The sequence below is a fragment of the Hyperolius riggenbachi genome, chromosome 10, assembly GCF_040937935.1.
Source record: "Hyperolius riggenbachi isolate aHypRig1 chromosome 10, aHypRig1.pri, whole genome shotgun sequence".
Lineage (NCBI taxonomy): Eukaryota > Metazoa > Chordata > Amphibia > Anura > Hyperoliidae > Hyperolius > Hyperolius riggenbachi.
In genome coordinates this window covers 42280058-42304248 of record NC_090655.1, presented here as the reverse complement: position 1 = coordinate 42304248, position 24191 = coordinate 42280058, and the positions used below count along the sequence as shown (strand labels likewise).

The window sequence follows — 24191 nt, the reverse complement described above, 5'->3', positions numbered from 1 at the left end:
GGTGCCCCCAGTTTAGCCAGGTCTATAGGTGTTCCCAGTTTAGCCAGTTCTAAGGTGTCCCCAGACTAAGAAGCCTGAAGGAGGAGCAGCGGCAGGCACAGAGCAGCGGGGAGCAGCAGCAGGCACAGAGCAGCAGGGAGGGGGGGCAGTCTTCCCCCCCCCCCCTTGCCTGGAGGCCCCCCCTTTGCCCCTCAACCCTCCAGGCTAGAATACGCAGCGCAGCGAGTGGGCAACAACTTTCTACTTACTATTTCCTGATCCCGCTCTGCCTGCCGCTGCTCTGGTCTTCTCTGCTGTGCTGTCCAATCACGCTCTCACAGGAAGCATAGCGAGAGTGTGATTGGACAGTGCAGCAGAGAAGTCCAGACCAGAGCAGTGGCATGCAGAGCGGGAACCAGGACGTAGTAAGTTGATCGGTTCCCCACTCGCTGCCGCTCTGGTCTGCCACATTGTAGTTTGGAGGGGGAAGCGCAGAAGGGGGGGGGACTGGACTGCCTCCCCACCCTGCTGCTCTGTGCCCGCCACTGCTCCTCCTTCCTGCACTGTGCCCCCTCTAGCAGTGCTCGGGGCCCCCAGGGGCCACTAAAAGGGAGGCCTACCAGGCAAAATCCCGAGCTCCCATCGGCCCTGTCCGTGCATGTTTACAAGTGTGAATGGGGCCTCAAGTGGAAGAAGTGCCAAAATCAAGAATTCTGATTGGATGTAACAAAAAATTACCGTCAGCAATAATTACCGAATTTTTTTTTCCACATGCCCAAAGATGTTGCTAAGTGCGAGTAATGGTCAGTAAAATAGTGCAGTAATAGTGAAAAAAAGTTGTTAAAGAGAACCCGAGGTGGGTTTGAAGAACATTATCTGCATACAGAGGCTGGATCTGCCTACACAGCCCAGCCTCTGTTGCTATCCCAAACCCCCCTAAGGTCCCCCTGCACTCTGCAATCCCTCATAAATCACAGCCATGCTGCTGACAAACAGCTTGTCAGAGCTGGCTGTGTTTATCTCTATAGTGTCAGTCTGCTGCTCTCCCCGCCTCCTGCAGAACTCCAGTCACCGCCTGCATCCCTTCCCTCCCTGCTGATTGGAGGGAAGGGATGGGGGCAGGGACCGGAGCTATGCAGGAGGCGGGGCAGCAGCTGAGACTGACACTACAGATGTAAACACAGCCTCACAGCACGGCTGTGATTTATGGGGGATTGCAGAGTGCAGGTGGACCTTAGTGGGGTTTGGGATAGCAACAGAGGCTGGGCTGTATAGGCAGATCCAGCCTCTGTATACAGATAACATTCTTTAAACACACCTCGGGTTCTCTTTAAACATTCATTAAAAATGTGGAATAAGTGGAATTTTTCCATAGAAAATTATATTGTATGCAAAGTCTAGCAAACACAGCTCAAAAGCCTCTAGACTAGACTTAAAGGATACAACCAAACTACAAGAAAAATCAAAATCCACTTACCTGGGGCTTCCTCCAGCTCCTGGCAGCCATCCTGTGCTCTCGCCGCAGCTCCTCTCACTGCCGGTGTCCTCCGCTATAGAAGCCGAACTCGCCAAGTCGACTTCTTGTGCGCTCCACGGCGCGGGTCACGTGTTCTAGCCGACGTCATCAGGTCTGTACTGCGCAGGCACAGGATTACTGCGCTCTAATCACACCGGCAGTGACCGGAGCTGCGGCGAGGGCACAGGATGGCTGCCAGGGGCTAGAGGAAGCCCCAGGTAAGTGGATTTTGATTTTTCTTGTAGCTTGGACCACTTCTTTGACGATTAAACAATGCATTCTTTTTTTTTTTTCATTATGAATTTCATTTTTTTTTTAAATTTAAATCTAAAATAACATTTTTTTTTTTTATTTTTTTTTACCAATGTGACCACATTTTTATCGCTGTATTTTTCCCACAAACAGTAATTTCAGGCAGAAAACGTGGATGTGAACATGGTCATATTTCAGTCTGTCATTTTCCGACATTTGGTTACCGAATGTGGTAACTCATTGTGAATGGAAGCCAAGGTGTGTTGCGTTACTTAAACCCCATCCACACTTCAAATGTCCATTGTGGTGTGATTCTTCTGCAAACCACAACGATCCCAAAAAGTAACCGCACATTACCACTGTGGTGTGACCATAGAGTGAGGCAGGACCAGCCACACCACGCTCAATGTAATAGCCCTATAGGACTCATAGGGAAATGCGGTGGGGATTACAGCTGCCAGAATCCCCCTCAGACCAGGGCTAGTGCAGTGTCTGGGGACAGGCACAAGTTGAGACATCAGAATATCTGCAGGCATCCTGCAGCTCACAGCACTGCTCCCTTTCTTTCCCTGCTACATTGAGTTTGGATGGAGCGGCAGCGTGTGTACAGAGCATGAAGCAGCTGCGTGTGTACAGAGCATGAAGCAGCTGCGTGTGTACAGAGCATGAAGCGGCAGCGTGTGTACAGAGCATGAAGCAGCTGCGTGTGTACAGAGCATGAAGCAGCTGCGTGTGTAAAGAGCATGGAGCAGCTGCGTGTGTACAGAGCATGGAGCAGCTGCGTGTGTACAGAGCATGGAGCAGCTGTGTGTGTACAGAGCATGGAGCAGCTGCGTGTGTACAGAGCATGGAGCAGCTGCGTGTGTACAGAGCATGGAGCAGCTGCGTGTGTACAGAGCATGGAGCAGCTGCGTGTGTACAGAGTATGGAGCAGCAGCGGTGTGTGTACAGAGCATGGAGCAGCAGCGGTGTGTGTACAGAGCATGGAGCAGCAGCGGTGTGTGTACAGAGCATGGAGCAGCAGCGGTGTGTGTACAGAGCATGGAGCAGCAGCGGTGTGTGTACAGAGCATGGAGCAGCAGCGGTGTGTGTACAGAGCATGGAGCAGCAGCGGTGTGTGTACAGAGCATGGAGCAGCAGCGTGTGTACGGAGCATGGAGCAGCTCTGGGGAACTTAAAGTGGCACTTAACTCAGATCTCCTCTCTGCTCTAAAAGGTACACAACAGCATAATAACCTTAACAGAGCCAGGACCAGGTTCTCCAGCAACCAAGGCTGAGACACCAAAGTGCACCCCTCCATCCCTCCCACCCCAGCTGTCACACACTGATTAGACTAAGGCTCAACACACACCATACAATCTTGGTTGTTCAATCTTACCACTTTCATGTAGCATAAGAGCTTATCCAATCAATCATTCAGGTTATTTTCAATCTGTTGGCCCTTTTACTACATAGATTTGGTAAATCTGTACAACCAAGATTGTATGGTGTGTGTTGAGCTTAAGAGACGCCCCAGGGCCTCCAACACCTTAATCTCTAGTTATCTGGCTTGCAGTCACTGCCATGTATCTCCTTTTCTTATTTATCTTTGCTTCACACATAATAGGGGAATGATAGCTGAGTGAGTTGACCCCTCCTACACTGCGCCCTGAGGCTGGAGCCTCTCTCGCCTCTGCCTCGGCCCGGCCCTTAACCTTAAAACAAAAAACATTTCTTTGTTACAGCTCATACAAATCCTAAAATAAATCTGCAGCGTTTCTACTTCCTGATTCATAGAAGCAGACAGCTTGTGCTTTCAAATGGGCTTATCTGCCATAGGCAGTCATGGACACAGGAGGGGGAGATCAAATTACAACTAGTGATTAGACACAAATCAGGGGGAATTGCATCGGCTAAACTCTAATTACATAAAGGGTGCATTTATGTTATATTTTCCTTATGTCCTGTGTAAGAGGTCCACTTTGACAGCGTCAGGTATGAGCACAGCCCTGTGCCCTGCTGTGTGAATGCTTCACTTTCCCTTTCATTACCAATATTGGCTGCAGGGCAGTTTGTAGGCTAAATTGCACCCAGGACGAGGGTGTACAAATTGCGAACCCTTACTCTTTAGGGACAGTCACACATCCACAGGTCACAAGTAGATCTGCCTACTTACTAGTGACCAGCCGCTCATCCAGGAGGAAGCAGGGACCAGGAAAACACACCGGCGAAGAGATCCTTGAAAGCCGACTCCTCCATGGGTGCTGCGCACTGACGGCCTGCAGTACTGCTACAGGACATCAAGTGTCCTCACACGGTGGGGACGTGATGATCACTTGACGTCGGATTCAGACAGCCTGGAAGGAGTCAAGGAAGGTGATCGCGCTGGTAATCTTCTTGATATGGCATTCCCTACTACTGTCCCCTTAAAGACATAAACCACAACCCACCTTGTTTAAACAAAAACCCGGACTGCAATTGACGATGGAAAATAAAGGCCAATGCAGCCCAACTTTATTCAAATTTTAACTTACAAAATTTTAATATAAAACATAACTTGTAAAACATTAACTTGTACCAAATAATGGTAAAAACAGTAACCTTGGAGCAAGGAAAAACCGGAGGTTATAAAATAAGAACCTTGGGAATGCAGCTATAAGAACCGGCCCCGAGCCGGACAGCTGCATGCCCATAAAACTCTTTGCAGACGATCTCTTTACTGTGAGGAGTTCACACGCGTGAACTCCTCCAAAACCTAACCACCGTCCTCCGGCAACCTTGCCCCGCCACCAGCCAGCAAGGGTGAAACCTTACCCTTGCGCCGCCCATAAAGCTAAACCTCTCTGAATGCCTTCTTCTAAAGCTAAAGCCCAAAGGTCAATGCCTATGTCATTGAGATGCACACCATCCCTACACAAGAACATCGCTGTATCTTCCTCTAACTCCTCGTGCCTTACTGCCACCCCTCCATTCCTTACCACAAATCGAGACACCTCCCTGTTCAGTTTCTTCCGGGCCCTGTTGACCTTGTCAACAGACCGTGCCATTCGCCAACGGCTTCTCCCGATGATTTCTGACCACACGACCACCGTGCGGGAAAAAGTAGTCCGAATCCTCATAAAGTCACATTTGATGTCCTGCATAATCTGCCTCGTTGTTTTAGAAGCCAGATCATTGCCTCCGGCATGGAGAACCAAGACATCCGGAGCTCTATCCAATGCAACGAACCTCTGAACCTCTGACAACACCTTACTCCACTGCATTCCTGGAATCCCTATCCATCGGACACTTGCTGTTGACCTCGGAATACCCAGCTGGCGACCGTTCGGCCGCACTGCGGCTCTCCGAGCACCCCGAGCAACGTATGAGTGTCCCAGAATCCATACTAAACGCGGATGGACGTGGTTATCTGTAACAACAAAACACCAAAACACTAACCAACATCCCTCCTAAACATGCACTACAACTATCTCCTTAGATTAAATGGGGCCTGACGTATGACCGGAATCTAGCTGATTCCCAACGTCCTATCTTTTTTATCTGATCGTTGCCTAACCCCCACCTGGCCGCCTCCGTTGCTGCCTCTATCCTAAAGGAGTGTGACGCATATTCCATTGCCGGCAGACCCAGATGTCCTAACGCCTTCCTAAACACTGCTATGAACTGAAACCTGGTCAGTGGCACTCCGTCCTCATGACATAAGAAAGGACCCGCTGATCCCGAGCGCATTTCCGTGAAACGTTGCACTACCCGGACAGGGCACGCTAGTGACCCCGGTACCGAAAACAGTGTAACCGTCCGGCCCTCCCCTAACCGATCCGTCTTTGACCTGCGTAAATAAATGTCAACTACCTCCCGTGACTGTTTTACCTCTCCCCACATGACACCCCCCAATTTGGTTTTACTTGGGCAGACCAACTCACTGATCCTAAATGCCCCAAAGAAAGCTAATGCAAACGCTGCCCCAAACAAGCACTCCTTATAATGAGAACTGCATACTGACTGTAAACAATCCAGTATGGAACCCAGTAAACAAAACGTCACCGGGCGCCTGGAATCCCGAGGCTGCGTGCGCTGAGCTCGCAGTCCCCTCATAGCCATCCGGACTCTAAAGTCCTTGGTAACATCCACCAACCCGTGCAACTGAAACCAAAAGGATAATGCTGATAAATTCTTAGCTAATATTCCCAAAGAAACTCCTGCTCCTCCCTTTTCCGCCATAAACTGCAACAACAAAAACAAATGCTCCTCAACTGAGTTGCAACCTCCGACTTGTCGTAACCTTTCGTTCCAAGTCGCCCACACCGCAGAATAGGCGGACCAAGTCGAGGTGGACAAAGACTGAGAGATCCAGTTCTCTATGCACCCACGGGTATCTCCCACAAGGCCCGGGGGCAGGAAGCACCCTGCCGCTCTGCTCCTGGAGCCAAGTTCCGAAACCTCTGCCATTGGAACCGAGAAAGAGCATCAGCTACATCATTCTCAGTGCCCGGCAAGTGGACAGCAAAAATCATCAAATTAAACCTCAAACAGCTAAGAACCAATTGTCGTAGCACTCTGACAACCGGAGGGGATGACGCCGTCAGCCGATTGATCGCCAACACCACTCCCATGTTATCGCAGTTGAAACGAATCCTCCTATTCTGCAGCAGCGAGCCCCATAGCTCAACTGACACCAAAATAGGAAATAACTCCAACAGGAGTAGATTCCTGGTGAAACCTAGTGCCTCCCACGATTCAGGCCAGGGCTCCGCACACCACTTACCTGAGAAGAATGCCCCGAAGCCACATGATCCTGCCGCATCTGTGAACAGCTCTAAATCATGATTCCCACACGTCTCGTCCATCCACATGGATTTACCATTAAAGTCAGTCAGGAAGACTAACCACATGCGCAGATCTTCCCTGTGTTCGGCCACCAACCGAACACGATGATGTGGCGCCCTAACTCCTGCCGTGGCTCTTGACAGTCGCCTGCAGAAAATACGGCCCATAGGCATAATTCTGCAGGCGAAATTCAGCTTCCCCAGAAGCGACTGCAGCTCCCGTAAGGGGACTTTCCTATGCTCGAGAACTCCTGCAATAGTTTGACGCAAGTCGTCCACTTTGTCCTCAGGCAATCTACATTCCATGGCGATGGAATCAATCACTATGCCCAAAAATTTTATGGTGGTCTGGGGGCCTTCTGTCTTGTCTTCCGCTAAAGGGATGCCGAAACGAGCGCAAACCTGCCGCATGGTTGCCAGCAGATACCCACACTCAGACGTCCCCTTCCTTCCAATGAACAAGAAGTCGTCCAAATAATGAATAACTGACTGAAGACCAGAGACATCCCTTACCACCCACTCGACAAAGGAGCTGAACCGTTCGAAGTAAGAACAGGAGATAGAGCAGCCCATAGGGAGACAGCAATCAACATAGAATCCTTTCTCCCAAAAACATCCTAACAAACAAAAACTGGAAGGATGGACAGGCAACAGCCGGAAGGCGGATTCTACGTCGCTCTTTGCCAGCAACGCTCCATGTCCTGCGCGTTTTACCATCCTGACAGCTGTGTCAAAAGATGTATATGCGACTGAAGAGGCATCCGGATCAATGCCGTCATTCACTGAGGAACCTTTCGGATACGAGAGGTGATGAATAAGCCAAAAAGAGTTAGGTTCCTTCTTTGGAACCAAACCCAGGGGCGAAACGATCAAATCCTCCATAGGAGGTTCACTGAAAGGGCCTGCCATCCGTCCCAAACTTACCTCCTTTTTTAGCTTGTCCGAGACCACTTCTGGACGTAACGCGACAGACTGTAAATTCCTATAAGGGGGTTGAGATCCTGATGCTCCGAAACTGGGAATGATAAATCCCTCTGAAAAACCTCTACGCAGGAAATCCGCCACCTCTGAATCAGGATACTTACTTAGGTGTAGCTCCATCTTTTCCACCCTCACCGGACTCCTCCCTTTTTTCTGTAGAATCTGCGGAACGTCCCTTGTTTTTCTTGTAGCACTTTGAAACTGTGTGGTTGCCTCCGCAGAAAGAGCATTCATGCTTGAACCGGCATGAGCTACCAAACCTGCATGCTCCCTCATTGAATTTCCAACACACTCCTGGTTTTCTAGAGGCCAGCTGCCCGGCTGAACCGGAACCGCTGGCCCCCCCTTGAAAGGGCTGATTGCTCTTTGTCCCCGGGGATCATCAGCTGCATCCATGTGCCAATGTCCTTCTGATCCCATCTCACTGAAGGGCGGATGGCTTTACACTGCCTGAAGTGCTCGTCGTAACGAAGCCACGCTGTGCCCCCATACATTCTGAAGGCCTCGCCTATGCATTCTTGGTAGCAAAACAAGGAAGAACAGCACTCGGGCTGTTTCTCCCCAATTATGCTGGCATAGGTGGAAAATGCCTGCTGCCAATTTTGAAATGTGCGGGGTATTAACCGATACCTTCTGCGCTCCTCCTCCTCTTTCTTACTCTCGTCGGGTTTAACCCGATCCAGATTAAACTTACCTAATGGAAGCAGCGAGAAGATCTCTATGTACTCCCCTTTCCCTATTCTCTCCTTCACCTCTTGCTTGACATGTAGTCCTAATGGCCCCGAAAAACACAGATACAATTCACCTTTCGCTGCGTCAGACAAGCGAACTGAATCAGCATCCTTGTCCTGTGCCGGGGTCTGACCGGAGACTGACGGCCCAGCAACGTCTGTGTTCGTCACCAGGCTACCATTCCCCCCTACCAACGGAGTGGTTGGCACCACTGCAGGGGCCAAATTGGGCACTACCGGCCCCGTCCATGCTTGTACTGGCGTACCATTGTGCCCCACTGTATGCCCTGAAGTAGAACCCTGTAACACATCCCTTATGCCTACTAACAGTGAATTGATAAGTGCCAATGCCGGCGATGTATTGTCCGGCAGTGAACTAGGGGCTGCTGTCTGCCCTGAAGCTGCCAGCCCGCCCGCTCCACTCACCCCCATCACGTTAACCTGATCCCTCCTCCTAGCCTCACTCTCCCCCGACACAGAAATCAATGCATGATTATTATTGGGTAGCATCTCACCTGGCTGCACCGGACGGTCACCCCGATCAGCCGACACCCTTGGCCTCGCCGGGCTCGCTTGACGATTGTCGCCAGACCTTCCGGAAGCGGCATCCGCAAGGGATGCGGATCCACTGCTGCCCCCGCGTCCAGGACTCCTCTGACGTCCCTCCTCGTGTCTGTCACTGGTTCGCACACCATCCGCTGGCTGCCCTCTGCTCTACCCTCTGTGCCCTGCACCCCCGCTGGTCCTGGGCGCGTTGCTGTGTCGAGGTGGTGATATGGATGGGGGCCTGCCAGGGCTGGCAGCCGTGCTTCCATCACCATCATCAGAGCTGCTGGACGTGTCTCTGTGCCGTCTCGCTGGTGGTGCTGGAGCTGAGCCCTTCTTGCTCGCCGCCTTCTTAGTCTGCTGCTGGGCCCTGGCCTGACTAGAAGTGGAAGCACCAGGGTCAGTGCGCCGATCCTTGCGTCCTGTTGCGCTCCCATTGCCCTGTCTGTGGCCACTTCGCCCGGGTGAAGCTGCCGCATTCTGCCGCTTTTCCTGCGCCTGTGATTGTTGCCCCCTCTTCGGCCTCTGCGCACGTGGGGCCTCTGCCGCCTCGGTCCCTCCAACCTGTTTTGCGCCGGCTCCCTTCTTCTTTGCCGCGCTGCCCTTCTTAGGTGGGGGGGGCTGGGGATGCCTGCGTAGGGCTGCCGCTCCTTCTCATACCCCTGGGTGATGCGCTGGGACTCAGCCGCTCCGGCGGCCTGGATATGCGCGCACTCACCCTGCCAGATTGTGTGCCGCTGCCGCCTGCCGCCATCGACTCGACCTGCTGGGCCACCCACTGTGGACCCTGCGTTGCCGCCTCGCTCCTGACTAGAGCGAGCAGGTGATCCACGTCCTCCATCTCGCCTGCCGGGGAAGCCATCAAGGAGCCAGAGAAAAGAAGCAGCCACACTTTCTTCTTCCCTGCACGTTGTCTGACTCCTCCCCTTCCTCTCGCTACCCTCACTCAGCTTCCTTCCCCAGCAGCTCCGCCTGGCTCTCCTATTCCGCCCCCTCTCTCCTGCAAAATTAACCCCCTTCACTGCTGGACAGGAGGCTAGCCCTATCATGGGGGGCCCTCCTGAGTCCGCTGCGCTCCCTAATCCAGGCCCTGCTTTCTTCTTCCATTCAGCTGCACCGCATGTCACTGCCCTTCTTCTACTTGCCGGTCTGCGCCCAGGGCAGTTGCCCTGCCCAAGAAATGGCCCTGGTCAGATGTTACCTGTATCCAAACTGCGCCTGATCGATCCGATTGTCAGTTGGACGGGAAATTGCATGATGTGTACCCAGCATGATGTCCTAACCTGCATTGGATTGTAAGAAATAGGCTGCTAGGGTCATAGCAGATAATTGTGAGAATTACAAAAAAGTAAGTGAAATAAAGGTAACATATACCTGCAATAGAAAATCAATAATACCAGGTTATTAAACGTTTTTAGGTGCATTGTTGTCACTACACTTACATAACTATTATTACATTACTTTTTTATTAAACCTCTTAATGACGGGTTGCAAACTCTTGTTACAATTTTTAATAGATCTAGGCTAAGTTTGCTGGATCATTTACAGGGAATCTTACAGTGAATCCGAGATAAACTTTTACTCATTGCATAATTGTGTTCCTTTCATACAGTTTATAGGGCATTCCTCAAGCCAAATACTTTTTTTGTTTTGTTTTAATACCCTAATTCCCTATAAACTAAACAAGCCTCGCCCACAGCTTCTCCAGAGAGCCTTGGCACTTTGAGCCTTAGTAGCAAGGGCTTATGGGAGCTCAGTCTGGGCAGGAGGAGGTTACTAGCTAGAGATTTCAGAGGCAGAGGGGAGGAGGAGAGAGGAGGGGGTTTTCACAGGCTGAGGGCTGGAGATGCAGATCAGCTTACCTGTGTGTAATGTGCCAAATAGAACATGGCCCTCTCATTGTATCACAGGAATACATGGTTATAAACTGTTGAAGCTGTTTGCAGCTACATTTGCTGTGTAAACTATCTAAATTTTAGATAAGATATACAGACAAGTTACTTGTTAGTTTTTCATCTCGAATCCGCTTTAAGCCAGTGGGATGTTATTGTCCTGTGTTAATAAAGTCACATAGCGCAGGTTACCGCACGGCAATGTTAACCCCATGCGACGTTAAAGTCACGTTGTAAATGGTGCGTTTACTGTGACACACTGCTGCAGTGCGTTACCTCTTAACGCAGACGATTACAGATACAGGGAAGCCTACTTTTCATTGCGTGAATGCTGTACTGTATGCGACGGTAACGCAGTTGGGTTGCGACTTTTTTAAAGCGTTACATTGTAATTTTGCGTTGCAACCTTAATGTCGCATCATAACACAGATGATTAACCTCCCTGGTGGTGTCTGGATTTATGTCTGTCTGTCAGTCTGGATTTATGGATCTAAAAGCGGTACATTTTTTTTTCAAGCATTTTAGGCCTCCAATTCTTAAGTCATAACTCACCAGAATATATCAGAATAAAAGCCTGGTAGACATTCTAAATATGAATAAAAGACTGAAACACAAAATTGTTGAATTAATTAAATTCATGAATAAACTTAAACAATTGTGAAAGTATAAAAAAGACAGTCAGAGAGTAGTCAAAATCCAGACAGAGGTTGGCTCAGGCGGCAGGCAGAGAGTAGGCAAGATCCAGACAGAGGTTGGCTCAGGCGGCAGGCAGAGAGTAGTCAAGATCCAGGCAGACATCGGTGCAGGTGGCAGGCAGAGAGTAGTCAAAATCCAGACAGAGGTTGGCTCAGGCGGCAGGCAGAGAGTAGTCAAGATCCAGGCAGACATCGGTGCAGGTGGCAGGCAGAGCTTAGTCAAAATCCAGGCAGAGGTTGGCTCAGGCGGCAGGCAGAGAGTAGTCAAGATCCAGGCAGACATCGGTGCAGGTGGCAGGCAGAGAGTAGTCAAAATCCAGGCAGAGGTTGGCTCAGGCGGCAGGCAGAGAGTAGTCAAGATCCAGGCAGACATCGGTGCAGGCGGCAGGCAGAGAGTAGTCAAAATCCAGGCAGACGCCGGTGCAGGCGGCAGGCAGAGAGTAGTCAAAATCCAGGCAGACGTCGGTGCAGGCGGCAGGCAGAGAGTAGTCGAAATTCAGGCAAAAATCGGTAACAGTAAGGCAGAAGCACTTAGCTCAGAAGCAGTTGGGAACCAAATGGCTATATTGTTAACAACCTGTGCTTTCAAATGAGCTTATCTACCATCTCTGCCATGGCAGTCAGATGACACAGGGGAGCAATCAAATTACAACTTGTGATTGGAGACAAATGAAGAGGAATCAGACATCTCTGTCTCTCTCTGGTGGAGAAGTCTGGGTCCCGCTGACAAGTGCTGATTGCGCTCGGGATAGCTGAGCTCGGGCTTAACACTTTGAGCACATATATCTCAGCCCGAGCTCACCTCGGGAATACCGCCAGGGGGGTTAAAGGCCGATACGGCTTATGAGAGGATCACGGATGGACGGCACAGGCCCAGAATGACTGCAGGGGGCTGCAAGAAGCCCCAGGTAAGTTAAACTGCTTTTTTTTATTTGCCGGAGGCTTAAAGCGAACCTGAACTCAGAAGTCCTCTCTGCTCTAAAAGATGCGCAACAGCATAATAACCTTTTAAACAAAAAACATTTTGTTACAGCTGATACAAATCCTAAAATAAGTCTCCAGTGTTTCTACTTCCTTATTCATTGAAGCAGACATATTGTTAATACCCAGTGCTTTCAAATGAGTGTATCTGACATTTCTGCCATAGCAGTCATGTGGATTTTCTTGTTGGTTGTGATAGATGGGAAGCAAAGATTGGTTCATTGATGGTGTAGTGAATGATTTTACTTCCGATCAGAATTTCTGATTGCTCAAACGACTTTTCACTAGAAATTGGATCGTTAGTGGCCACTAATGATTTAATCTTTTTCATCCAATCTTACCATTTCTATGTATTATAAGGGAACTGCTTATCCATTCAACATATTCACTCAGTTTACCCATATACTACATAGATTTGGTAAAATTGGATGAAAAAGATTGGATCATTAGTGACCACCTAAAGACTTATCTCATGTGTGTACCCAGCTTTATACTTTTGCCCACTGACCCAGAACAAATATAAACATCAGGTGGTGTGATTAGAACCTGGACATATTAGCTGTATGCTTGTTGCAGGTGTTTGATCAGAATTCTACCGCCAAAAGGATGAGCATGAGCACAACTACCAAGCAATTGTCGTACTTCAAAAAAGGAAATAAATGTGACAGTCTCCATATCCCCCTCACTACAGTGTCCATGGTCCTGACATCACACTGTGGAAGCATTTTGCACTGTGGGAAATAACTATTTCTAACTGCCAAGCAACCAGTATCTCTCTGTGTGCATATGTATATCTATGAAAAAACCTTTCAGCCTATCACATTGTTAGGGGGTGTGGTTATAGATAATAGCGATGTCTGGCGCTGACAGTTGGTGCTGTCTGTTTTGTTTTTTTATGTCTGCCAGTAGTAAAATTGATGACATGCAAGCTAATTGTGTATCACACAATATGAACAAATTACATGGCGAATATCAATCATTTCTGGATCTCTCTATTTTTTATCTTCTCACTTTGCAATGTATTGAATTTGTTTTTCCCCTTTTCACTAAAATTAATCTGGGCTGATTCTTACTGTAAACAATGGCAGTGACAAGTCAGTATTGTACAAAGCGGGCTGAAATCAGTAATGTGGCACCCAGCATTATTTTAGCATGTTTACCAGCAGAATGTGGACACTTATAAAAGCCAATTCAGCAGCAGATTCTTTTATATTTTTATGTTTGCCTCTTTACGGGTCTTGTCTAATTTGGCTACTTAAAACTTTCGGCTGGCTCGCGCTGCCATTTACAACGGTTCAAAGTAAAAATGTTCATTTGAAATATTCGGCTGCGGTGACATAATTAATTCAGAGGGCTCAGTGAAGCTTCCTTGCAGGGTAGGGAGAGCCAGATCCGCAAAGAATGGTACACCTGAGTGCTTTTCAGCCTCCACATCATATTAAATAATTATAACATGCTCCAGTTTTTAATAGAAAAAGCAAAACATGACGCGGAGCGATGTGACCTGTTCGGCGGTGATTTGACTGCTTAAAAGCTCATTCTTGATCCTCGGTGGCATGCTGATAGATGTGAGAAGGAGCTGCGGCAGGTAATGCCGCGATTGGCGAGAAAAACACTTGGGCACCATTGAGTCTGTAATCATGTTGTCAGATGTCCGTCAAGCTGTAGTGGAATTTACAGATCACAGGTCAAGTACCTCTCCGAACAATCGCCTATTCCTCCCCCCAGGCTAGAGCAAATAATGGGTACTGCAGTGATGAAGTCCAACCATAAAAGGCAAACCTGACGTCTTAAATCATCTGTTCATTCATATTTGAATAGCAATATAACACAAGACAGAGATGTATGTTCCTCTTTGTTATGGCAACTTTTGCATTTCATACTTTAAAGGAAATCTAAAAATGAGAGGAATATGCAAATGCTACTTGCCTGCTTGTCGTGCTAATGTCTGTCTATCTCTGGGCTGGTGCACACTATGGTCTGGTGCACACCGGAGGGGTTCTGAACCTTTTTTTAAAATGCTTGCAGGGGGAAAACCGCTTGGCTAATGAAAGTGAATGGGATGGTGCACACCGGAGGGGTTCTGAACCTTTTTTTAAACACTTGCAGGGGGAAACCCGCTTGGCTAATGAAAGTGAATGGGCTGGTGCACACCAGAGCGGCTCGTTTTTTCCACAAACGCAAACTCGGGGGCTGCAGCATGTTTTAGATTTCTGAGGCGTTTCTGCCTCAATGTTAAAGTATAGGAAAGTGGGAAAACGGCTCTGAAAAACGCTAGATCAGAGCGGTTTTCCAGGCGTTTTTGTTATAATAGCTGTTCAGTAACTTCTTTTACTGTAACAATATTTGTAATATGCTACACAAAAACGCTCCAAAAAACGCCAGGCATGGTTAGAAAACCTCCCTAAACATGCCTAGAATAGCTCTGAAATCTGCTTCAAAAACCTTCTGGCGTTTTGCAGATCTGGTGTGCACTGGGCCTACAAGAGCTTTTCTGAGCGCTTTGTAATCTTAAAAGCTCTTGCTAATGTTACCCTAGGTGTGTGTTCACACTGGAGCGATGTGATTTTGTAATAATCCCCCATAGCATTGCATAAGCAAGAGCTTTTAAAATCTTTAGCATTTAAAAAGCTCTTGTAGTTTGCACCAGCCCTAACAGTAGGTGGGCTTCTAGCAGACAGCAGACAGCAGCTGTTAACATCTACCCTGTCACTCTCGCCGCTCCCCCGCCTCCTCTATGTCGCTGCTCCCCGCCTGCATCTCTTCCCTCCCCGCTGATTGGAGAGAAGGGACGCAGGCGGGGAGCGGCGAGAGTGACAGTGTAGATAAAAACAGCCGGCTATAGACATGCTGCATGTCACTAGCACGGCTGTGGGGGGAAACAGTATAAAAACAGAGGCTGGGCATTCTATGCAGACCCAGCCTCTGTGTGGCAATAAGATTCTTAGAACCCACCCAACAAATAGGTTGTGGGTAGGTAATTGGGAGGAAAGCTTAATGCAATCCTGAACCAAGATAATATATATATATGTTCCTATTTAGATGGAAGGCTCTGGATCCCATAGAGCCTTCATGGTCCATTTTGTGTCCCCTCATTCTACCTCTGTCTCTGCTTGTCTCGGAAATGCAAGTACTTCTGAAGCCTTCCGAGGAGTCCTGAACAGGGCCGGTTCTAGACTTTCTGCTGCCCGAGGCAGACTTGTGAAGATGCCCTCCCCCCGAATTGGAATGATCGCACAGCACCTGACAATTTGCACCGCACATTATAACTGCGCCCAGGGTCGGCCCGCTCATGAGGCGGGTTGAAACGTTTGCCTCAGGCGGCAAACTTCTAGGGGGGGGGGGGGGGGCGGCCGCTGAGCCGGAGGGGTAGCGGGCAGGACGGGGGTATTGGGCCTCGCCTGGGTCCCCCGATCTGTGCTCCCCTCCAGCTGTAATAGGAAGCAGCCGATGCCCAATAGTAAGAGGCACGGGCGGGGAGGACTCACCTTTTCCGCGTTCCAGCGTGCGCTCCACTGACGTCACTTCCTGCATCGCCGTCCACTTACAATACAGTGGGCGGCGATGCAGGACGTGACGTCAGTAGAGCGCACGCTGGAACGCGGAAAAGGTGAGTCCTCCCCGCCCGTGCCTCTTACTATTGGGCATCGGCTGCTTCCTATTACAGCTGGAGGGGAGCGCAGATCGGGGGACCCAGGCGAGGGAGGGGGGGTCTGACCCCCCTCCCCACCGCTAGGCTCAATACCCCCGTCCTGCCCGCTACCCCTCCGGCTCGGCGGCCCCCCAGGGGGGGGGCGCGGCGACAATTTTTTATAAATTTGCCTCAGGCGGCAAGAAGTCTAGGGCCGGCCCTGGCTGCGCCTTAGTATAGGTAGGTACTCAGGTATAGGTGCCCCCAGTATTGGTAGTTTGATACAGTTTCCCCCAGTATAGGTTAGCCAGGTACAGTTGCCCCCAGTATATGTTGGCCAGGCACTCTCTTCACTTCCTGTTTCTGCCTGGTGCTGCCCCCAGACTTCTGCCGCCTGAGGAAGTCTCCTCACTTGGCATCATGGGCTGGACAGGGCTTGGTCCTGAAGACGTTATCCGCCATTCTAACTGGGTTACTTCACCATGGAGACAGCGGTGGATGGGAAAAAAAGCTCTCTGGGGTCCAGAGCCTTCCCTCTTCTTAGTTGAGTATCGAAGGCTCAACACACACCATACAATCTTGGTTGTTCAATTTTACCACTTTCATGTAGTATAAGAGATTATCCAATCAATCATTCAAGGTATTTTCAATCTGTTGGCTCTTATACTACATAGATTTGGTAAATCTGTACAACCAAGATTGTATGGTGTGTGTTGAGCTTTAGTCTTATTTCAGGTTCCTTAAAAGGGAACCCGAGGTGAGAGGGATATGAAGGCTGTCCGATGTGTTTCCTTGTAAACAATGCCAGTTGCCTGTTGATCCTCTGGTATACTGTATGGAGTGTTTGAGTCAAAAGTCTGGAACAAGCATATGGCTAAGCCAGTAAAACCTGAGTCAGCTGAGTCATAGCACCTGATCTGCTACATGCTTGTAAAGGGTCTATGGCTAAAAGTATTAGAGATGCAGGATCAGGAGGACTGCCAGGAAACTGGTATTGTTTAAAAGGTAATAAATATGGCATCCTTTATATCTTGCTCTCCTCCGGTTCCCTTTAACCACTTGAGGACCGCGATGTTAAACTCCCCTAGTGACCAGGCCTTTTTTTTTAGTAATTGGGCCACTGCAGCTTTAAGGCCTAGCTGCAGGGCCACACAACTCAGCACACAAGTGATCCCCCCCCCTTTTCTTCCCACCAACAGAGCTCTCTGTTGGTGGGGTCGGATCGCTCCCCAGTTGTTGTTGGTTGGTCTTGTTTTTTTAATATAAATATTTATTTTATTATTTTTTGAAAACATTTATTTTTTAATTTATTTTATATTCCTTCCTCCCCCGTCAGCCAATCAGCATGATTGGCTGTCATAGGCTGAAGCCTATGACAGCCGATCACTTCCTGGACTACAGAGGGGATAGCCGTGTCACACGGCAGTCCCCAGTACAGCGCTGCCTTAGATTTCAGCACTGTACAGGTATATTAGGTGGCGGTTTCACCGTCTAACAGTCTCCAAGCGGCGATCGTCGCTGGGAGACTGAAGGTGTAGCAGAGATGTGTGCGCATCGGCACGTGCGATCTCCTGCTAGCCCTATTCCTAGCCATTCACGCCAATCGGCGTGGAGTGGTCCTGGGGCTGCCGCCACGTTCACGCCAATTGGTGTGGAGCGGACGGCAAGTAGTTAAAGAAAACCTGTACTGAAAAAAGTTCCCCTGGGGGTACTCACCTCAGTAGGGGGAAGCCTCAGGACCCTATCGAGGTTTCCCCTGTCCTCCTGTGTCCCACGGCGGTCTCGCTGCAGCCCCCGGAACGCACAGGAGACAAATCCGACAGCCTGTTCAATATTTACCTTTTCGGGCTCCAGCGGGGGCGCTGTTGCGGCTCTTCTGATGGAGATAGGCGAAAATAGCCAATCTCCTTCGGGTCCGCTCTACTGTGCAGGAGACTTGCCCCTGCGCAGTAGAGCGGCTAGACGGAGATCGGCTATTTTCGCCTATCTCCGTGGGAAGAGCGGATACTGCGCCTGCGCTGGAGCCAAAAAGTAGATATTTACATCGCCGCCGCTCCGGGAGGATTTTCTCCACCGCCGTGGGACCGAGGAGGATGGGGGAAGCCTCAATAGGATCCGGAGGCTTCCCCCACCCGAGGTGAGTACCCCCAGGGGAGGTTTTTTCATTACAATTTTCTTTGAGTCCCCAGGGAGAAAAGCGCTATATAAATATTATTGTTATTGTTATTGTTTAAGGAAGGGGAACCATCAGTGTTGAAAATATTGGGAGTCATAAACAAACCAGTTAGAAAGTCAAGGACTGGATAAGTCAGGTGGTGACAGGAATTTTTGTAAATATCAAGATTAGAAAGGTGAGTATTTGATGCGGGTGGGGGGAGTAAACAATAAGGATTAAGGATAGGTGGGACAGGTGGGCAGGGTTAGTAAGGGAGGTAATGGGAGGTTGTTGCCCGATACATGGGGGGGGGGGGGGGTTGCAAACAAAGGGGTGCCACACTGGTATTTTCTATCATCATTAGTGCTGCTTTATATTAACATTTGAAAATAATACGTTTATTAATTACTGTATATCAAATAAAGAATGGTAATGAAGTTTAGAGCCAGTAGAACATATTTTAGTGGAAAAATACATACAGTATATTTACATATACATCATTCCTGAAAGAAGGACAAATGAAAAAGATATATTGACAGAGGGATTTGGTTCCCAAAGAGGGACTGTCCCTCAAAAAGGGCCAGTTCAGAGCCATGGATGAGGTAGACATGAGCATAGGTAATCTGATTGAGCCCCTGTACAAAAAATAGTAACTACAATGTGTCTGCAGATAAACTGCTTAGACTTCAGCCAAAGGTTATTTCTGGTTTGCTTTTCTCTTAACAGCATAGCGTTGCCACGGTTGCAAGCTTGAAAATTTTGAATTATTTGCCCTGTCTGCAAACACTTAGCTGGCTGCAGACTGAAATGTAAAAGTATTCTTTAATAACTATAATTTACAAAATGGCTTGCCTAGCATTGATACAAAGCACATACATTTTACATTTCTCAGTTTCACATGAATCTTATGGCAGCTGTCATTGACAATTTATGTCAAATGTTACAAGCTCCGGGACTGTTATCCTTACTTGGTTGGCATCCGTGGGGCTTACATGCAAATGTTCAGAGCACACACCAGCGAAGAGCCTTCCTATTCATCTTCTAGTCCAGGTTTAGAGATAGAAGGTGTGTAGAACGTGGAAGTGTATTCATCGCTACTATCTGCTACATTCTTCACTTTGAGGAGATTGGAGATGTCCTTAATTCACACACACCACATGGGATTCTGAATAATGTATGGAGAGTGTAAAAAGCTAAGCCTACTATAGGGAAATGCACTGTCAGCCTTTCAGGCGAGGAACAATGTGGAATATATATGTGCACACGCTTCCATAGGCTTGCTTTTATACGCACAAGGTCGCTTGCATAATTCTACTGCTTAGCAAATCTAACAGCAGAATATCGCCAATGTAATGCTAATATCCCTAATTTGTGCCCCCTTTTATTATACTCACCTTCCCTAAACTTACCCCGTTCCACATCCCTGGCGTTATGATTATTTACAACTTTAGGGTCTAAAAGCCGTGCAATTTTTTCACAAGCTTTTAGATCCTAAATACAAGAAAAAAAAACATACCTCAGAGAGATTTGCAGCAGCGTCTGCATATATCTCACTCAGGCACAGGATCACTGCTCTGAGCTGCGGATTTCCATCCCGATGTCTGACTCGGGATTACGACTTAGGACGTTAAAGGGGCACTACAGCGAAAAACTGTAAAATTTTAAAATATGTGCAAACATATACAAATAAGAAGTACGTTTTTTTTCCAGAGTAAAATGAGCCATAAATTACTTTTCTCCCATGTCGCTGTCACTTACAGTAGGCAGTAGAAATCAGAAGTGACAGGTTTTGGACTAGTCCATCTCTTCATAGGGGATTCTCAGCAAGGATTTTATTCTTTATAAAGATATTCCCTAAAAAGGATTTAAACAAGGATGTTGGCCAGCTTCCCTGCTCCCTACACAGTTTTTGGCAGTTGGACAGAGCAACTGCCATTCACTAAGTGCTTTTGAAAATAAAAATATCCCTGAGAATCCCCTATAAAGAGATGGACTAGTCCAAAACCTGTCACTTCTGTCAGATTTCTACTACTTACTGTAAGTGACAGCAACATAGGAGAAAAGTAATTTATGGCTCATTTTACTCTGGAAAAAATGTACTTCTTATTTGTATATGTTTGCACATATTTTACATTTTACAGTTTTTCGCTGTAGTGCCCTATTGACTGAATATTAACCTCAACTCTTTGTAGAATACCTAAAACTACACACCTTCAGTTTTCATTAGCCAATCAATGACCAGTTTTACCACCTCCACATAGTATGAGGGCCCTTTTAGACTTGTAGGTAATTACTGCGTGGTGCTACCCTATATTGCTGCAAGGGACAGGAAAAGCAATGAAAGTCTATAGTGACGTTCACACTTATGGTGCGCCGGAGGTATCCAAGCACAGGCAAGGGCAGCAGTGTGTTACCCCAAGCACCGCGGCTTAATGCATGGTGCTTGGGGTAATAGAAGTCTGTGGGGGACACATGTAGTGCAAGCATCAGTGTGGTGCAGCGCGCATACGCAGAATACACACACAATCTGTTCATAGTATTCAAAATATGTTGACCCTCATACAACATGAGTGTCGTAAAATTAGCCAATCCTTGTCCAATCAAGATTGAAGGTGTAGGCTTAACCACTTGAGGACCGTAGGCTTACACCCCCCTAGTGACATGGCTATTTTTTTCAAATTAGGCCTCCTGAATATGTAACTGCATTCTACTATATGTCATTACAGTTTCTGTTTAATAGAGGTCTTGTTTAAGAGTTTTCAGCAGTAATTGTGGATTCAGCATTATGTAAGTATCTTTTGTTTTGATAGTAACTAGATTCATTATAGTATGATCTGTTGTGAAAGACAGGCTGTTACATTTTTAATATTTTACTTGCAGTAAAATCACTTCAACACAGCCATTTACAGATCAATGGCAATAACAGATTGCGACATCCCAGATTTTTTTTTTAACATTTATGTTTCTCTTCCTTTTCTTTGTTACTCCTAAGGCATCGTGGCGCTGTGGTCTCTCTCCATCCTGGCCTTCGAGAGGTACATTGTGATCTGCAGACCGCTGGGAAACCTGCGTCTTCGGGGGAAGCACTCTGCTATCGGCATTCTGTTTGTGTGGGCCTTCTCGTTCGTATGGACAATCCCCCCTATTTTAGGATGGAGCAGCTACACACCCAGTAAAATTGGAACCACATGTGAACCTAACTGGTAAGGCACGGATCAAATGGGATAATTCATATCTGTCAGTTTGTCTATGAGCTAATCATTTTAAGCTGGATTGCAATCAATATAGAATTCAGTTCCCATTATTAAGATAATTTATTTTTTTTGGGGGGGGGGGGGGTTATATCAGAAGTCCTAAAGACAAACAAGTAATGCTGTTTGTTAGAGCAGTGTTGGTTTTTGGATTCTGGTTATTAAAATGCAGAAACCCGAATTTGCCGGTCACCACACTTCAGTACCCAGACAAGTTGACAGGGCCGTAGAGATATGTTAGCTGCTGTAAACCACAGGCTGATTCCTGATCAATTTCAGCATGAAATCTTGCAAGAATCGGCCCTGTGACGCATCCTCGCCGCCCCTGGCACATGTCCCCCCTAATGTTGTATTTCCTTTGCACCACGCGTTATAGCCGCTGTGCGCCCCCCCAAAAAAAGGTAGGTTGCCAGATATAGGTGCCCCCAGTGTAGGATCTCATGTGTAGGTGCCCTCAATAAAGGTTGCCAAGCATAGGTGCCCCTAGTATAGGAGGTCAGTTGAAGGCCTCCATCCCTCCATAGGTAGCCAGGCATAGGTGCCTCCAGTATCAGTATAGGTAGCCAGGTGTTGGGGCCCCCAGTAAAGCTAGCCAGCTATAGGTGCTCCCAGTATAGGAAGTCAGGTGTAGGTGCCCTCAGTATAGGAAACCAGCCATAGGCACTCCCTTGGAAGCCGGCGCCCTGAGCGGCCACTCCGGTCGCTCAGGTCAAAGGCCGGCTATGCTCATGTTTGACATCATACACCCCCCACATGCTACATGCTGGTAGACATGTGGGGCCTGAATTCGGAAATGGGGAACGGACGATCAAGCCGATCAAACCTAGAATTGTTTTGTCGATTGAGTATGCTCCTGGCAATACCGATTTTCATCAGACTCGATAATAATTATAGAATTTGATGGTCGATTGGCTGCCAAGTCTATAGATGTATGGTCACCTTTACTCTTTGGACTTAATAATAAGCATTATTTATATGAAAAAATTCACTGTTGGCAAACATAATGAAACCACACCCTATGCGCTGTATGTGGCTGAAGTATTTTGTAAGCAGACTGCTTAAAGGGGGACTTCAGCCTAAACAAATATACTTTTGTTAAGTTACATTAGTTATGTTAATTAAAATAGATAGGTAATCTCTTAACCACCCTGCTCTAAAAGAATAGGCAAATGTTTGTTATTTCATGGGGGCAGCCATATTTTTCATGGGGCAGCCATCTTTTTGGTTGAAAGGTGGTGACAGGGAGCATGAGTCCTGATCACCCCACCCAGCTGCGCGCGCCAGGCTTCAAATCTCAAATTCAAAATAAAAACAAACAAACAAATTTGCACCTAAACAGCAGAAGGAGAACAACAACAACAAAAATCCCATCATGCTTTGCACAGCATCAGGGGAAAAATGTGCAGCTAAAAATGAGGCTTGGGTAAGAAAATCAAAGTTCTGATGCTGTGAAACTGTTAAAGAAACACCAAGGCTTTTCAGTGCTGCGGAGTAGATTTTTAGTCTGCAGGTTCACCGTAAGCAAGAATGCTTAATTTTTCTATATACATTTTTGGAGGTTACACACATTGAACAATTATATGATGAAGGGTAAGGAAAGATTTTCAATGATAATTATTTTTATTCTCTTTGCCTGGGCTGTCCGACTCCAGTCCTCAAGGATGGTGGACCTCATACATTTTTGGCACAGCTCAAATTAATTGATGAGACTGAATCAGGAAAGGTGTGGATGATGAAGTAGAACACATCTCTCCTTTTCTCAGTCCATCCTAAACACTGGCATGGATATGGCCCTTGAATACTGCAGTTGGACAGCGATGCTTAACCAACCAGAACTTAACTTCAAATAACAATAAATTAAATGTTACAATAAGGTCTTTACATTAATTTAATTTGTAAAATGTTTCTCCTGCTTTTGTTTGCTTGGTGACGATTTTTCTGTGGTGCCAGACAACTCATAGGTCTTGTTCAGACAGATGTCTCAACCAGCCGACCGCAGCAGCGCAGCGTGTCATTCCAAATGCTTTTCTGCATGTTTGCAGGAAAACATTTGGCGGCGTTTACCGGCATGCTGCGTTTTTCATCCGTGCGGGGGCCAGGGTAGCGTGGCAATAAACGATCCTGGAAGCAACCGGACAGATGATGGAGAAAATCAGGTTCGAAATGTGGCGGTTGCGTAAATGATGGCAAGCGATAGTTCTCACAGCAGTCCATTCATCTGAATGGACAGCGTTTGAATCCACAAACTCCGAAGCTGTTGCTTATTGTTGTAGAACTGTGCGTCTGAACCAGCCCTTAACAGTAACTGTGTCTGTTTTTCATCTCTGAGTCCTTGAATTTCTTTATCAGGGCGATTCTCCTTTCTGCAGTAAATCATTCACCACTTGAAGAACACTGACTTGAGTTTTTTAGCGTTTCAATGCAATGTTACTTCACATCATGGATCCCAAACATTCAAAGAATGTCTTTCCATGGCTGCTAACAAAATTTCTCAGGTGAGGTCCTTCCCTTGAAAATCTACATTTTTACTATCTAATCATTGCAAACCTTTATTTTTGTTGTTGACTTCTTTAAATTCTTTATCTCTGTAGATTTACTATAGTCTGACCATAGTATATCTCGCTAGACCAACATGGCATCTGACACAATGTGCTGGGGGGGGGGGGGGGTCGTTGGCATTACAACATAACATCGTTTAGGTATATTTTCGGTTCATATCTTTCTCCAGGTATACTTTAAGAGGGGCTTGGATGGTCCACTCACATTGACGGGCAA

At 47.6% G+C, this 24191-nt stretch overlaps 1 protein-coding gene across 2 annotated transcripts in view; it reads left to right on the top strand.

Annotated features, from left to right (window-relative positions):
- LOC137535560 (opsin-VA-like) overlaps positions 1–24191 on the top strand; it is a 378568-nt gene that overhangs the window by 281361 nt on the left and 73016 nt on the right. For both annotated transcript variants that reach the window (XM_068257397.1, XM_068257396.1), the window contains one exon: positions 21158–21368. In XM_068257397.1, the coding sequence (XP_068113498.1) occupies positions 21158–21368 (211 nt within the window). The remainder of the gene's footprint in view (positions 1–21157; positions 21369–24191) is intronic.